At 37.8% G+C, this 16750-nt stretch overlaps 1 protein-coding gene across 1 annotated transcript in view; it reads right to left on the bottom strand.

The window, feature by feature from the left end:
- The window catches only part of LOC130105938 (glutathione hydrolase 1 proenzyme-like), a 31347-nt gene extending 18121 nt beyond the window's left edge, over positions 1–13226 (bottom strand). Inside the window, exons 1-2 of the mRNA XM_056272125.1 lie at positions 13210–13226; positions 88–228 (exon numbers count right to left, since the gene is read on the bottom strand). Coding sequence (XP_056128100.1) covers positions 88–228; positions 13210–13226 — 158 coding nt within the window. The remainder of the gene's footprint in view (positions 1–87; positions 229–13209) is intronic.
- Between the last annotated feature and the right edge of the window lie 3524 nt (positions 13227–16750).

Here is a 16750-nt window from a genome sequence, read left to right as displayed (position 1 = left end):
TATGGCTGAATCTAGGGTTGCAAAAGTCTCATTGCTCATGAAAATAATCTTTCCCAGAAACATTAATGTGGCTCTTTGGCATCATACCTCCCGATCTCAGAACAATGCCCGGCATCCGCTGCCACTGCTGCTTTAGAGTAGCATTTATCAGAGGGTCTCAGAATGAGTGTCAGAGTGACTATCAAACCTATCAAAACCACTGCAATCACCAAGGCGAACAACAGACATCTGAAAGTAGACCACCAGAGTTTGAGATATTTTATGTTTATTCATCACACAAACAGAATTCAAATGTTCTTTGGTATCATTTTATTTATTGATAAGGTTAATTCTTCCTCCTAAAATTGTCATACCTGACCAAATCATGTCATGTAAATTATTCTGTCAGTTGATCCTATTTATCAAAATAATATGGAATATGCCACATTTCACTATATTTTAAGTTGGTCTCACAGTGAGTCACCTATAGTTGGGGTTAGAAACAAAACCATTGCAATCATACAATTTTGCTTTCTGTGTCGGACTGGTAGGACTGCGTAGTACACAGCAAAAACTCCATTGTCAAATTAACTCTCCTGGGAGTTTATTTGACACACTGAAGCAGTGTTAAAGTTAATGAGATAATTAAGTGATTAATTGAGTGATGCTTGAGCATTATTGAAGACACCTGATGTTAACAAGCAGAAGGAGAAAAATCACAAATTTAGTGTTTGCTTTAGTTGGGCTTTTGACCCTTGACTTTTTAACATTAGATTTTGTTTGGCTGCTGTAAATGAATGATAACAGCCAGATGAACAAAGAGAAAAGGTGATCTGGTGGTGTTGGTTATGTTTTACCAAACTCATTTTGTGCCTAATATCGGATTTAAATTTATATCATTGATTACAGTAGTGGTTCTCAACTCCAGTCCTTGCGACCCACTGCTCTGCATATTGTGTATGTCTCCCTTATTTAACACACCTGATTCAGATCCTCAACTCGTTAGGATAGACTCTATGACAGGGGTCCTCAACTCTGGCCCGCGAGATCCACTTTCCTGCAGAGTTTATCTACAACCCTAATCAAACTCACCTGAACAAGCTAATCAATGTCTTCATGATTACTACACCTTACAGGAACACAGCAAAATCCCCAGTGTTCAATCAACACTGCTCCGAGTACATATTGTCCCAATCTAAAGAGTGTTAAAATTGGTAAAGTTAATGAGATAATTAACTGATTAATTAAGGGATGATTGAGCATTAGTGATGAACACCTGCTGTTAACAAGCAGAATGACTAAAGAAAAGAGAAACCCAACTACAACTCTGCCCTACAAAGGCAAAAGACCTTAACTCACCAGAGTGTGAAACTGAGAAAAATGACTTTAAAGTTTTTTTGTTGTCCAGCCAATTGTATGATAGGTAGGACAATGAAAATTTGCCAAGTAGTTGTCATAATGAATATATTTATCTACATTAAAAAAAATTAGCTCAAACTTGACCTTTGACCTTTATTCGGAAGTTACTGTATTCTGCCTTTGCATTATCTGCAAAACAATAATGGGTCATACAAAGGCAAAATACCTTAACTTCTAATTTATTGACCATTTTGGCTTTTATCACTCTATACAAACATTTCTATGATAACAACGATAGCCTTAAAATAACATTTAGTAAGTTCTGTCTAGTAAGGGTTAATATTACATCAATAGTTACAAAATATTACAAAATAAAAAAATAATGAGAAAGACCTTAACTCAGAGTGTGGAACTGAGAAAAATGACTTTAAAGATTTTCAGTTGTCCCTCCAAATTAATTATAGGTAGGACACTGTAAATCTGGCAATTAGACGTTTTAGTAATGAAAATTATCTACATAAAAAAATCTTGAGCTCAAACTTGACTTTTGACCACTATTTTAAAGTTACTGTACACTCTGCCTTTGCATTGTCAGCAAAAAGTGAGAAGTCATGCCAAGGCAAAAGGCAGTAACTTCCACATTATCAATATTTGGTTGCTGATCACCATTAACAAAATCATTATAGTAACACCTGTATAAAATCTAGTGATCATGGCATTTATTTTGTATGATTTACACTACATCTACTTATTGCTACCCTGTGCTTTGGTTGCATTTAGTGATGGGCGGATCGATCCTGAAGTATCGATACTTCGATACTGACGTGGTATCGAAAAGGATCGATCCTCACATAAAAATATCGATCCAAATGTGGTTTTTTTTTACCAGTAATTTTTTATTAATTTAGCACGCAATTCAGTGCGTAAAATAAGCTTCTAAGTGGAAAAATAAGCGAATGTTAGCGGGTAATTGTGTAGGATAGAACCTTTTCTCCTAGTCACCTAGTCATCTGTATACAAGACGAAACCAATCAATCACAGAGAGCGTTCGATGCTGGTGCTTCGCTGAGCTCACGGGCCCAGTGCGTTTGGGAAACGAAGCCTTGCTTAGATGACAGTGAAACAATCGGGAGTTATTTCGCAATAAACGAACCAAAACTGTACATAACGGTTTAAAATGTTGACGTCAGTAAGATCTTTTTTATGAAATTAATATTTTTATTCAACAAGGATCGATGCATTAAATTTATCAAAAGTGACAGTCAAGGGTTTTACACTGTAAAAAAAATCTACTTCATATAAATGCTGTTCTTTCAACTTTGTTCATCAAATAATTCTGCATAAAATGTTTAATTTCCAACAAAATATGAAACTGTTTTCAACATTGATAATAATAAGAAATGTTTCCTGAGCAGCAAATCAGCATATTAAAATGAATTATCATCATGACTGGAGTAATGATGCCGAAAATTCAGCCTTGATCACATTAATAAATTACAGTTTACTATGGCAGGCATAGAAAACAGATAGCCTATGTTAAATTGTAATATTACAGTTTTTACTAAGAGAAATAAAAATCTTACAGACCCCAAACTTTTGAACAGTAGGCTAGTACTAGTAGGCTAGTAGCCTACTATAATTAGGGTAGTTTTGTAAAAGTCACTGACTAATTAAAGGGGAGTTGAGAGCACAAATCACAAAATATTTAGGACTAGTAGTCATAAAAACGTGTTCAGATTTAACATATTAATGATGCATTCACCTCATAAATCATGACACACTGGTCTAGCACAGGAAAGTGCATACAAGTTCAAATGCATGCTTTTAAAATGAAAAAGTATCGGTATCGGTATCGATATCGGCGATACTGGCCCTGTATTTACTTGGTATCGGATCGATACAGAAATTTGCAGTATCGCCCATCACTAGTTGCATTCTGGTGGCATTATTAATACATGTGACATGGCAAAATACCTCAATAGCGGTAAGATCTTCAATTGGTACCGAGTGGCATAAGACTTGATAAACGCGCGTTCAAAATGATCACGATAAAACAGGTCCTCGCGCACATTCGACCCGGGGACTCGTTTATAGTAGCTATATTCGTGTTCGAAGGTGTCATGCTCCTCGTACGTTCACGAAAAGTACGAAGTACGAACGCAGTGCTTTCCATCTTGAGACTCGGTGGGGAGCGCGCTCTGGACTACCTAGACGACTAATGCATTTATAGCACAACCTTCTGTGTTCTGCGTCTTTTCAGTAGCGGTGGTTTCAGCTGTCTGCCCTATTATTGTGCAGTGCACTTCGCTCGTCCCGCGGATTTATTCCGGACAGTGTGATTGTAGGTACAACCCGCTTGTAACAGCTTGTCTGATGTTGTATGCACCAGCAATTCTTGCTTCATTATGTTGTATGCACCAATATACCGTTGTTGCTTCATTATTATCACTCCCTGTGATATATTAGTCCCGCGTCGGCCCGACTGTGTTCAGGGCGGAGCTGAAGGCGCCGGCGAAGTTTTGGCACTCTGCCAGCTAGATGCATGATTGTTTCAACCAGGTCCGGTACCCGATCTGGGTGAGGCGGGGCTTTAGTTCTTTGTTGTATTCACCTGCTACGGCATGTGTAACATTTTTTCTGTCAACTCTGCATATATCATTCGCGATGGATAGCCTATCGCACGTTTGTCGATGGAGCGGGTTCAGACCATACTAAATGTTCTGACCGCATTTGTTCTGGACAAAGCTCTGAGGACATCAGAAGTTACAGGGACTGATGGCAGCTGTACAAAGTACACCGGCTACATCGTAATTTCAATTTTAATGGAGAGCAAAACAAAGGCAGAACACCGTACATTCTGAAAGGTAGCATTATTTAATAGAACGCCAGCACCGTAACTTCATATTGACGCGCGGCTAAACAAAGGCAGAGTACCGTAACTCAAAATGAGCGTTCCAAAACAAAGCCAAAGAGCGGTAACTGGTGTTACGGTGTTCTGCCTTGGTTTCTCACGGGCTTTTGGAAGTTACTGTTAAGACAACCCATTATTTTCTCGAAAAAACGACAGAATTGACTCAAGATACTTATCCACATGATAAAGGGGGTCTTGAATGTGCCAAAAATATAAAAAAAACTCATTTTCGACCAAACACGAAGTTACGGTCTTTTGCCTTTGCCAGCAGAACTGACTTCAGGCAGAGTCTTAGGCTGCGTTTACACTTGGCATTAACATGCGACCTGTATCTGGATGTTGTCCACATACACATTGAAAAGACAAGTGTAAACGCACATCTGATCGGAATGTTATCCGATCAGCGTGTCCAGGTTCGGAGGTAGTCGAGGACGCATTGTGATCGGATCTCAGTGTAATGTAAACGCAATCCAGCCATCGTGTCTGCATTCACAGGTGAACGTAATTTAAATCCCCGCCCATTCTCCCCGCGTGACTGTCAGAAAGTAATGGCCAGACGCAGTTTAGACAAGAAACTAAACTTATTTAAACTTTACAATAAATGTCAACCTTTAAAACAGTTTATTTAGACTTACATGATACTATGCGTTTCATTTTTCATTTTAATAGGTTTTTTCCTAAAACGTTCGATTTTTACATCTTAATTTCAAATGGCTATATCTTAAAAGTGATAAAAGATAGAGACTTTCTGTAAATTAGAGAAATATTAAGGATGACCCAAACATATATATTATTCATATGACATACAAACACAAGTAGACAAGACCTGTTTAGTTCAAACGCTCACTCGCACAGATCATGAGTGAGATGATACGAGCAGCGCGGCCAGATCTGCCTCGCGCGCGCGCCGAGTGTGCACAGCTCGGACTACTGTCATTGTCATTGCGACTCCTCACCCTGCCTCCACGTTGTCTCCTAACTCTCCTATGAATATTTCGACCTCGTCTAACATACCCAGTGGTATTAGACAAAGTCTCCACCACAATACTGTCGCCGCGATTGTGGAGAGGATCTGATAAAATGGCTCACTGGCACACTAGTTCCTCTTTTGATCGCACTGATTCAATGCGCTCTAACTTGAACATTTTGTATAGAAACATGACGTTTTTTTATACGGGGATGAAGAATGACATGTCTGCCATTCAGTGGAGGGGAGGTCGAACGAAATTTGACACCCCATTTGACAAAATCGGCCGTTTTATTCAGTGCCACATCTTATCGAGTAAACCTTGGCGCCTAGAGGGTTAAGAGACCAACTAAAGCAAACACTGATCTCCATAATGGTAACATACCAATTACTATTTTTTCCTTCAGTGATTCTGATGTTAACATCAGGTGTCTTTGATAATGTTCAATTATCACTTAAATATCTCATTAACTTTAGCACTGCTTCAGTGCTCATTTAACGGTGTCTGAGTGTGGACTCATATTAACACTGAGCAGTGTTAATTTAACAACAAATGTAAGATTCTAAATACCTCAGTGAATCAAGCTATTTCGTGATGATTATATAACCATCAACAGGTAATCATTATAACCTGATCTCACTTCACTTTAGCTTTCTTTGCTGATGCAAATGTGTTTAACTAAACACACTGTCAAAATGGCCAAAAAAAGACAATAAATATGGCAAGCCGTTTTAACTTTTATTCATTTTCAGGATATGAATCCTTGATATCAACAATTCAATTTTCAATAGTTAAAATTATAATTATTGATATCAACAATTACATTTTTGATATCAACAATGTAATTCTTGATATCAACAATGTAATTCTTGATATCAGGAATATAATTCTTGATATCAACAATTGAATTCTTGATAACAACAATTGTATTTTCACTAGTGAAATGTCACCATAGGCTGCCATTCAAAATCAATTGTTGATATCAAGAATTACATTTTTGATATCAAGAATTACATTTTTGATATCAAGAATTCAATTGTTGTTATCAAGAATTCAATTGTTGATATCAAGAATTATATTCCTGATATCAAGAATTACATTGTTACTAGTAAAAATGCGAATTCCTGATATCAACAATTGAATTGCTACTAGTAAAAATGTTTATTCTTGATATCTGAAAATGTATTATTGATATCAATATTATTTCAGATATCTAAAATGGCTTTCTTACTAGTAACAATCACATTCATGATATCATAAATTAACATTGTCACTAGTGAAAATTGAATTATTGATATCAAAAATGAACATTGTTACTAGTAGCAATTCAATTGTTGATATCAAGAATAGACATTTCAACTAGTGACAATTTAATTCTTGATATCAAAAATAAAGGTTTTTACTAGTAAGAATTGTATTTCTGATATGTGAAATTGGAATTTCAACTAGTAAGAAATAAATTCTTGATATCAAGAATTGATTTTGAATGGCAGCCTATAGTGACATTTCACTAGTGAAAATACAATTACTGATATCAAGAATTATAGTTTTTACTTGTTGCAATTCAATTGTTGATATCAAGAATTATCATTTTAACTAGTGAAAATGTAAATGTTGATGTCAAGAATTATAATTGTTACTAGTGAAAATGTAATTCCTGATATCAAAAATTGCCATTGTTACTAGTAGAAATATTATTCCTGATATCAATAATTATAATTTTAACTAGTGAAAATTGAATTGTTGATATCAAGTATTCATATCCTAGAAATGAATAAAAGTTAAAACGGCTTGCCATACGATAAACACATTAAGAGTTAAGAGCCCAACTAATGGAAACACTAATCACTGTTATGGTGACTTCAAATGAAAGAGAGTTAAACCTCTGTTAATTCTCAATAAAACTTCTGTAGACGTGTGACAGAAATAAAGTCAGTCTGGTTAGTATAAGGGGGCTTTTACACTGGGCTCGTTTGCTGCGGTCCAAGCCCGAGCGCGTTTGTTCCCGGCGTCCCCCGCAGTGTTGGTCTGGTTTCACACACAACTTGATTCTATCCAACCCTGGTGCGTTTGCGTGCATATGACGTCATCGCAAACGTGCACAGCGCATGATAGAAAACAGAACGTGGGTCAATATTGTGTTTTTTTTTTATTAATTCGCTGCTATTATGCGCAGTTGAGTGAACACTACAAGTTTACTGTGCGTGTGTCACATAAGGTGGACTTCTGCTGCTTGCAAACGGACTCTTTTGAGGAGACAGTGGATTTCCAACTTTGTTGCCTTGATTCCACGCGCAATGCACGAATACACTGCACGCAGGCTAGGGCTGGGCGATTAATCGCACGATATTGTTATGCGCATCTAATCAGTAAAGCCGGTTCCTTGATTAGTAGTAAATCACCTTCACCTGCTTTCAGATGGAGCGGCATTTACTACAAAGAGCCGTAGTTAACTGACAAGCTGAGCCATATCGTGTTAAAATCGAGGACATATCACCAGCGATATTTAATGCGATATGGCTCAGCTTGTCAGTTAACTACGGCTCTTTGTACACAGCAAAAACTCAGTGTTAAATGAACACACCTGGGAGTGTATATGAGTCCACACTCAAGAGTGTTAAAGTTAATGAGATATTTAAGTGATTAATTGAGTGATGATTGAGCATTATTGAAGACACCTAAAGCAGAATCACTGAAGGAGAAAACCGGAATTTCAGGTCACCATTATGGAGATGAGTGTTTGCTTTAGTTGGACTCTTGACCCTTATATTATTAACTTTAGATTTTGTTCGGCTGTTGTATCTGAGTTATGCCTGCCAGATGGACAAAGAAAAAAAAATGATCTAATGGTGTTGGTTATATTATGACATTCATCATTTGAACTAATTGTTCGTGATTTATGAAATTGGTTACAGCATAACTGAAATTCTGTATATATATCCAGAATTTGAGATATAATATAAAGGATTTCTTAAAAGTTGTAAAAAAAAAAAATCTTTCTTTTAGGCACACAAAGATATCAAGATTCAGTCAATGCATCTCAACAATGGTGATGAGCAGAATATTCAATTAGGAAAAGTAAATTACATAGACAATTCAGATCATAATTTATTCATACCGCAATGCATGATGGGAGCCATTAATGAGTTGTGATTGGTGGCAACAAGGATTATTATTGTCACCACGGTTGAGATCCACAGGCTGATTATTGATGTCTATGTTTCTAAAAAAATGCAATTTGAAAGTGATTTGATCAGAACAATTTTTATTAAATGTTTTGGATAATAAGAAAAAAACAATTAACATACACAACAAAACTGGTGCTATCAAGTTAAACCAGATCATCTGAATGAGTTTCATTTTTCAGATCACAGCGTGATCATGTCAAAACATAACCAACACTATCAGATCACACTTTTCTTTGTTCATTTAACTGTTATAAATCAATAACAGCAGACAAACAAAAATTAAACTTAAAGTATAAGGATCAAGAGCCCAACTAAAGCAAATACTGATCGCCATAACGGTGGCTTACAATTTTAGATTTTCTCCTTCAGTGATTCTGCTTGTTATCATCAGGTGTCTTCAATAATGCTCAATCATCACTAAATTAATCACTTAATTATCTCATTAACTTTAACACTCTTGAGTGTTAATTTAACACTCATAGAGTCATATCTGCATCATATCGTCCATCTGAAAGCAGGTGAAGGAGATTTACTACTAATCAAGGAACCGGCTTTACTGATTAGATGCGCATAACAATATCGTGCGATTAATCGCCCAGCCCTAACGCAGGCTCACTCTCACTCGTATCCAAGGTAAATCATCAACACTATCATCCCTTACACGCGTTTTATTTAACTAAATACATCACAATAAGCTTAAAACGCATGCGCAGGTTACTTTACTTCCTGAACAAGTGCGCACCCGAGTCCGTGTTGCTTTCACATTCACGCGAACCGCGGCACGGTTCGGGAGCAACCGAACTCAGACCACCTCTTCCAGGTAGTCTCGGGTTCGGTACCCCAGTGCGCACCCGGGTCCCATGACAGCGTTCACATTAGCGATTTTTCATGCGAACCGTGCCCCGTTCCGAACTAAACTGCCAGTGTGAAAGCCCCCTTAGTGAAGCTGGTAATGCTGTTTGTGGCGTTGTTTAATCCTCCTCTGCTGATATCTTTTCTCTTCAGTTGATTTCATCTAAGGGGGCTTTTACACTGGGCTCGTTTGCTGCGGTCCGAGCCCGAGCGCGTTTGTTCCCGGCGCCCCCCGCAGCGTTGGTCTGGTTTCACACACAACTTGATTCTATCAAACCCTGGTGCGTTTGCGTGCATATGACGTCATCGCAAACGTGCACGGCGCATGATAGAAAACAGAACGTGGGTCAATATATATATATTTTTTTATTAATTCGCTGCTATTATGCGCAGTCGAGTGAACACTACAGGTTTACTGTGCGTGTGTCACATAAGGTGGACTTCTGCTGCTTGCAAACGGACTCTTTTTAGGAGACAGTGGATTTCCAACTTTGTTGCCCTGATTCCACGCGCAATGCACGAATACACTGCACGCAGGCTCACTCTCGCTCGTTTCCAAGGTAAATCATCAACACTATAATCCCTTACAAGCGTTTTATTTAACTAAATACATCACAATAAGCTAAAAACGCATGCGCAGGTTACTTTACTTCCTGAACAAGTGCGCACCCGAGTCCGTGCTGCTTTCACATTCACGCGAACCGCGGCACGGTTCGGGAGCAACCGAACTCAGACCACCTCCTCCAGGTAGTCTCGGGGTCGGTACCCCAGTGCGCACCCGGGTCCCATGACAGCGTTCACATTAGCGATTTTTCATGCGAACCGTGCCCCGTTCCGAACTAAACTGCCAGTGTGAAAGCCCCCTTAGACTCTGGCTGAAGTCAGTTGTAGTTGTGTTTCTCTTTTCTTGATGTCATTATGCTTGTTAATAGCAGGTGTTCGTCACTAATGCTCAATCATCCCTTAATTAATCCGTTAATGCAGAGTTAATGCCTTGAGGGTCAAGAGCCCAACTAAAGCAAACACTGATCTCCATAATGGTAACATACCAATTACGATTTTCTCCCTCAGTGATTCTGCTTGTTACCATCAGGCGTCTTCGATAATGCTCAATTATCCCTCAATTAATCATCTCATTAACTTTAACACTGCTTCAGTGTTCATTTAAAGGGGTCATATAATGGTACATGCACTTTTTCAAGTTGATTGTACTGAAATGTGTGTTGGCAGTGCCTGTACACAACCATCATATAATGATAAAAATCCATCCAGTGGTTTTGTTTTAATCTCCTTATATGTTTTCCCCTGCCTCAAATCGAGCCGTTCGAGCCTGTGACGTCACACGGTCGGACGCCCCTCCCGTGATTGTTGATTGATAGGCGCGTTTCAACACAGACCCGCCCTCGCTCGTGAGAGCTGCCAATCATAGTCTGCGCGGACCCGCGCGGTCATTGTTGATATGCTGGAGCACTGTCTATGAGCAGAATGGCGTCTAAGCGATTGTGGTGTTCTGTTCTTGGGTGTAATAACGAACACAGCTGTCATTTTAATGTTCCTAAATCCGAACCGCTGAAGACGCGGTGGCTGAGTTTGTTTTCGAAGGGAATATTCCCCACGAGCAACGTCAATGCTTTCATGTTTGCGCGAATCATTTCTCAGCAGACTGCTTTATAAACGAGGATCAGTATAAAGCTGGATTTGCTAAGCAGCTGCTCCTGAATAAAGAATCGGTACCAGATATTCGTGTTCCTGCTGAACCTCTAGAACAACTGAAGTGAGTGTAACGTTTTATTAAACTTTATATTAATATTTATATCTTTGCAAATCGCTTCACGATGAATGAGTCTAAGGTTTACACTCAGGGTACATTACTGCATGTTTTCTATGTACGACGTTCTCCATATAATTCATAATCCCACGTTTATAATGAACAACACGTTATGGTATTGTGTTACAAACGTGTACGCACAGAACAGAGGGGCGGGGTGAGCAAAGCTCATGATCATTTAAAGTCATATGCACTGAAACGGCGTGCTGAAAACAGAGCTGTTTTTGACCAGGTAAAATAAGTGTTTTCTTACAATACTAATGAGAATTTTTAATTAAAGTATATTACAAACTTTTAAGTTAGACCCTAAAGAATCATATTAGCTTGTTCAAAAATGGCATTATATGACCCCTTTAACAGTCCCTGAGTGTGGACTCATAAACATTGAACAGTGTTTTAAAAAATAGCACAAACAAATAGCAAATACCTCAGTGAATCAAATTATTTCATGATGATTATTAAACCATCAACAGGTAACCATTATAACCTGATCTCACTTCGCTTTAGCTTTATTTGCTGCTGAAAATGTGTTTTACTAAACACACTATCACAACGGCCGAAAAAAGACAAAAATACATTAAGAGTTAAGACCCCAACTAATGGAAACACTAATCACTGTTATGGTGACTTCAAATGAAAGAGTTAAACCTCTGTTAATTCTCAATGAAAACTTCTGTAGAAGTCTGACAGAATTAAAGTCAGTCTGGTTAGTAATAAGTGAAGCTGGTAATGCTGTTTGTGGAGTTGTTTAATACTCCTCTGCTGAGATCTTCAGAGATTTAATGTCTTCAGTTGATTTCATCTAAGACTCTGGCTGAAGTCAGTTGTAGTTGTGTTTCTCTTTTCTTTAGTCATTCTGCTTGTTAACAGCAGGTGTTCATCACTAATGCTCAATCATCCCTTAATTAATCAGTTAATTATCTCATTAACTTTACCACTTTTAACACTCTTTAGATTGGGACAATATGTACTCTGAGCAGTGTTGATTGAACACTGGGGATTTTGCTGTGTTCCTGTAAGGTGTAGTAATCATGAAGACATTGATTAGCTTGTTCAGGTGAGTTTGATTAGGGTTGTTGATAAACTCTGCAGGAAAGTGGATCTCGCGGGCCAGAGTTGAGGACCCCTGCTCTAGGCTAATGAAAATATTTTCACCCATAGCAGGAACATTGTTAGACTTATCATCTGCTACCCTTGAGTGGAGGCCCTCTGTCACGGTCATTAGTCACATTTCTCATTTTCCAGCCACGTACACACTGGTCATACATACATACATTCATATTGAATTTCTTCCACACATATTAACATAAACAATGTAAGAGATTCACATATTGGTAGGGGTTTCACACACAATAAAACAAATTTAAAATAAACTAAATCAAATGAAATTTGCAAATAAAAAAAATACAAATATGTATTAAAACTTTAAATTGCTGCATGCATTTTTAGAATTTGTAAAATTCTTGGCAGCGAGACATGCACACAAATCCACAAAGAGTTGGCCAAATACTCTGACCAATTGTATCATGTTTTTAGCGTCAACCAATCATGTTTGACTTGTAATTAAAAATTATTGCTGCTACTTACTAGCCTGGTCCTACCAGACTCTCGTACACATTTCATTTGTACAGAGAGTCTGGCCTCGCTCCATTGAAAAAAGTTAACTTCCTTGTAGGCGGGTCCTCTGTTGAAGTTTAAAACTATTGGATCAGTCCAGAGTCACTCTGGATCTGCCATAACCAATCGCTAACGTTTGGTCGTGATGTATGTCTACAACTCAAACTAACGCACCTCAACATCATCGTTCTCAGCCACTCCCTCTGTTCTCTGAATGGACCGGTAAAACATTGATATACAAGAATATACAGCAAACCCAGACGTAGTACTGAAGGAAAACAAATATCGGAAGCGGAAGTACGTAGGAGGGTGGAGCCAGGCTATCCATTGTACTTACAGCATGCTCCACAAAATGTGTGCCTGTAATACTTAATGTTTACATTCTGTAAATGTAAAATGTGTCAATCAACTCTTTGATTATTAACATCTCTTTCATAAACCAACGATTTGGTTAAAGACAGACATACAGACCGAAAGACAGATATACATACATATATGCATACGTACCTTCCTTTCTTATTCATGGTTGTATCAAAACAAGAGTAGACTGGGCCGATTTAATCTGTGGAAATGGAAACAAGTGAGCTCATTGGCTACTGATAAGGCAGGAACCAATCAGCTGTGCCCTATTGATAACGATGTGATTATGAACAGGTGAGTAAAAGGACCTAGGAGCACCATCTAGACTTAGGCCGTTTCTCAATACCAAGTACGCAAACTTCGGACTTGCGTCCTTGGTAGTTCGGACTTGCCAAGTTCGACTCAGGAGAACGAACTGCCGAGGACGAGAGGACGCGAGTCCAGTTATTCTGCAAATGGAACAGTGCGTTCTTGATCGCGTCACTCAGCACGCTCTGGCTACTCCGGTTATCTCTTTATGTATATTTTCGTCAACAATAAAACGAAATATGTTATAAAACACCACTCTGCCTCTTTTTATTTAAAAATCTTAAACATAGTAGCCTAATGGCCATGTGGTTCAGGCAACGCGTACATTATCTTCACTGCATATATTTATAATAACATGAACATGATCTTTTTGTTGTCATTTTAAAAATATGAAACATTATTGATTTTTATTGGCATTTAACAAACAGAGACAGGGTTGTGTCATTTTATTTTATTGTACATAGTGAAGAGAATGTTAAAATAAATAGAAAAATATATATATATTTTAAAGTATGTCTTTTTGTTAGGGCTGGGCGATATATCGCACGATATTGTTATGCGCATCTCGTCAGTAAAGCCGGTTCCTTGATTAGTAGTAAATCACCTTCACCTGCTTTCAGATGGAGCGGCATTTACTACAAAGAGCCGTAGTTCACTGACAAGCTGAGCCATATCGCACTAATATCGCGGACGTATCGCCAGCGATATTTAATGCTATATGGCTCAGCTTGTCAGTTAACTACGGCTCTTTGTACACAGCAAAAACTCTAGTGTTAAATGAACACTCCTGGGAGTGTATGACTCCACACTCAAGAGTGTTAAAGTTAATGAGATAATTAAGTGATTAATTGAGTGATGATTGAGCATCTAAAGAAGGAGAAAATCTAAAATTGTAAGCCACCGTTATGGCGATCATTGTTTGCTTTAGTTGGTCTCTTGACCCTTAGATTACTAACTTTAGATAATGTTGGCTGTTGTTTCTGAGAACAAAGGAAAAAAAGTGTTCTAATGATGTTGGTTATATTATGACAATCATCATTTGATCTTTATGTTTGTGATTTATGCTGTTGGTTACAGCATAACTGTGATTCTGCATAAATATCCATAATTTTATATATGAATATAATATAAAGGATTTCTTTAAAGTTGGTTTAAAAAAAATCTTTATATTAGGCACACACAGACATCAAGATTGAGTCAATGCATCTCAACAATGGTGACGAGCAGAATATTCAATTAGGAAAAGTAAATTACATAGACAATTCAGATCATAATTTATTCATACCGCAATGCATGATGGGAGCCATTAATGAGTTGTGATTGGTGGCAGCCACTGCAACATGCATTATTATTGTCACCATTCTTGAGATTCAAGAATGATTATTGATCTCTGTGTTTCTAAATAAATTCATATGGAAGTGTTTTGATCAGAACAATGATTATTAATAATTTTGGATTATAAGAAAAATAATGATAATTGTATGCTGTAGAATCACAAAGCTGTTAATAATAAGTTAAACCAAACTATTTCAATAAGTTTCATTTTTCAGATCACAGCACGATTATGCCAAAACATAAACAACAATGTCAGATCACACTTTTATTTGTTCATTTGACTGTTATAAATCAATAACAGCAGACAAACAAAACTTAAAGAAGAAAGTATAAGGGTCAAGAGTCCAACTAAAGCAAACACTGATCGCCATAACGGTGGCTTACAATTTGTGATATTCTCCTTCAGTGATTCTGCTTTAGGTGTCTTCAATAATGCTCAATCATCACTCAATTAATCACTTAATTATCTCATTAACTTTAACACTCTTGAGTGTGGACTCATTTACACTCCCAGGAGTGTTAATTTAACACTGGAGTTTTTGCTGTGTACTAAGAGCCGTAGTTAACTGACAAGCTGAGCCATATCGCATTAAATATCGTTGGCGATACGTCCGCGATATTAATGCGATATGGCTCAGCTTGTCAGTTAACTACGGCTCTTTGTAGTAAATGCCGCTCCATCTGTAAGCAGGTGAAGGCGATTTACTACTAATCAAGGAACCGGCTTTATTGACGAGATGCGCATAACAATCGCATGCGATATATCGCCCAGCCCTACCAGGAACTGAGTTTGACACCCCTGAGTTAAAGCAATGTAAAAACATATGTTGTAACTTATTGAACATATAATCAGGGCTGCCAACTCTCACGCATTCACCGTGAGACTCACGCAATTGAGCCAATTCTCACGCTCTCACGCCACACCCCCGATTTCTCACGCTGAAGTGTCAACCCGGTCGGTCAAATGCCTGAAAGATAAGTTTATCTATAGATCTACCAGTTGAGCCATTCGTGATCGACTAGTTTTACCGCAAATTAGTTAAAATATCCTGTAATCTATAGCGAGCGAGCGTGCATGCGAGACAGATGTGTTGAGCTCTTAACGGCGCGCTCCTAACCGCGCACGCGCACGACGGCAGAGAGGTGATTAAGCGAGCTTGCGTGTCTTTCGCAACACAACCCAGTGGACAGTTACACTGTATTGAGACAGTTGAGAAATAATAATATTTTTACAGTTTTCAACAATAATTGTCATTGTTGAACCCTTGCTCTTATTATATTTCTGATTTCTCAGTTTTGTCATTATTTTAGCAAATCATTTATTTTATATGTTTTGAGACGGTTTGTTTTAAGAAGTTTTAAAGAGTTAGTAAAAGAGTAAAGTAAAAGTTAAAACTTTTTTATTTAAGTAGGCATCTATTTTTTATTAAGTAGGCCTATTTATTTTGTATTAATATATAACCTTACTGTATTCATTCATAATGTATCATTATTGCGTGACATTTGTGTCAATAATCGTCAAGCACAGGGGACTTTGCGTAGTGGGAGGGGGCCCCCAAATCAAATTCTGCTTAGGGCCCCCAAAAGGCTCGGACCGGCTCTGGAGACCAGACAGACAGTGTGAGTTTTTTGTGACAATTGTGAGGGAAATACACAATTTATTCCCATAAACTGTGTAGTCAGCCGTTCTCCCTCCCATCTGCACCGTGTGAATTGTGAACGCAGGCAGGTCAGTGAGTTACAGGGCGCTGCTTGTCTCCATCCAGTTTAGGCTGGTAATAGGCCTGTTATATAGTTTATAGAATTAAGTTAGCAATAGCAGAGTTGTTTGTTTTGCAGCACTGAGCAGTTATTTTACATAACTTTATCATAAAAACAGTACAAAAGCATTTCCAGATGACAAATATGGACATGCCTAGTATTAATTATTGTTTTCTAAGAACATAATGTCAATTAAAATGTTAAATGTAAAATTAAATGTAATGTAAATCTCCCAAGAAATTCTGTACAGATACCAAATACTTTGACAATCAATATATATTTA

Source organism: Rhinichthys klamathensis, unplaced genomic scaffold (genome assembly GCF_029890125.1).
Source record: "Rhinichthys klamathensis goyatoka isolate OS25496 unplaced genomic scaffold, OSU_Roscu_1.1 h1tg000330l_1, whole genome shotgun sequence".
Classification (NCBI taxonomy): Eukaryota; Metazoa; Chordata; class Actinopteri; order Cypriniformes; family Leuciscidae; genus Rhinichthys; species Rhinichthys klamathensis.
Note: the sequence above shows the minus strand (reverse complement) of the source record. Positions and strands in the feature narration are given on the sequence as shown.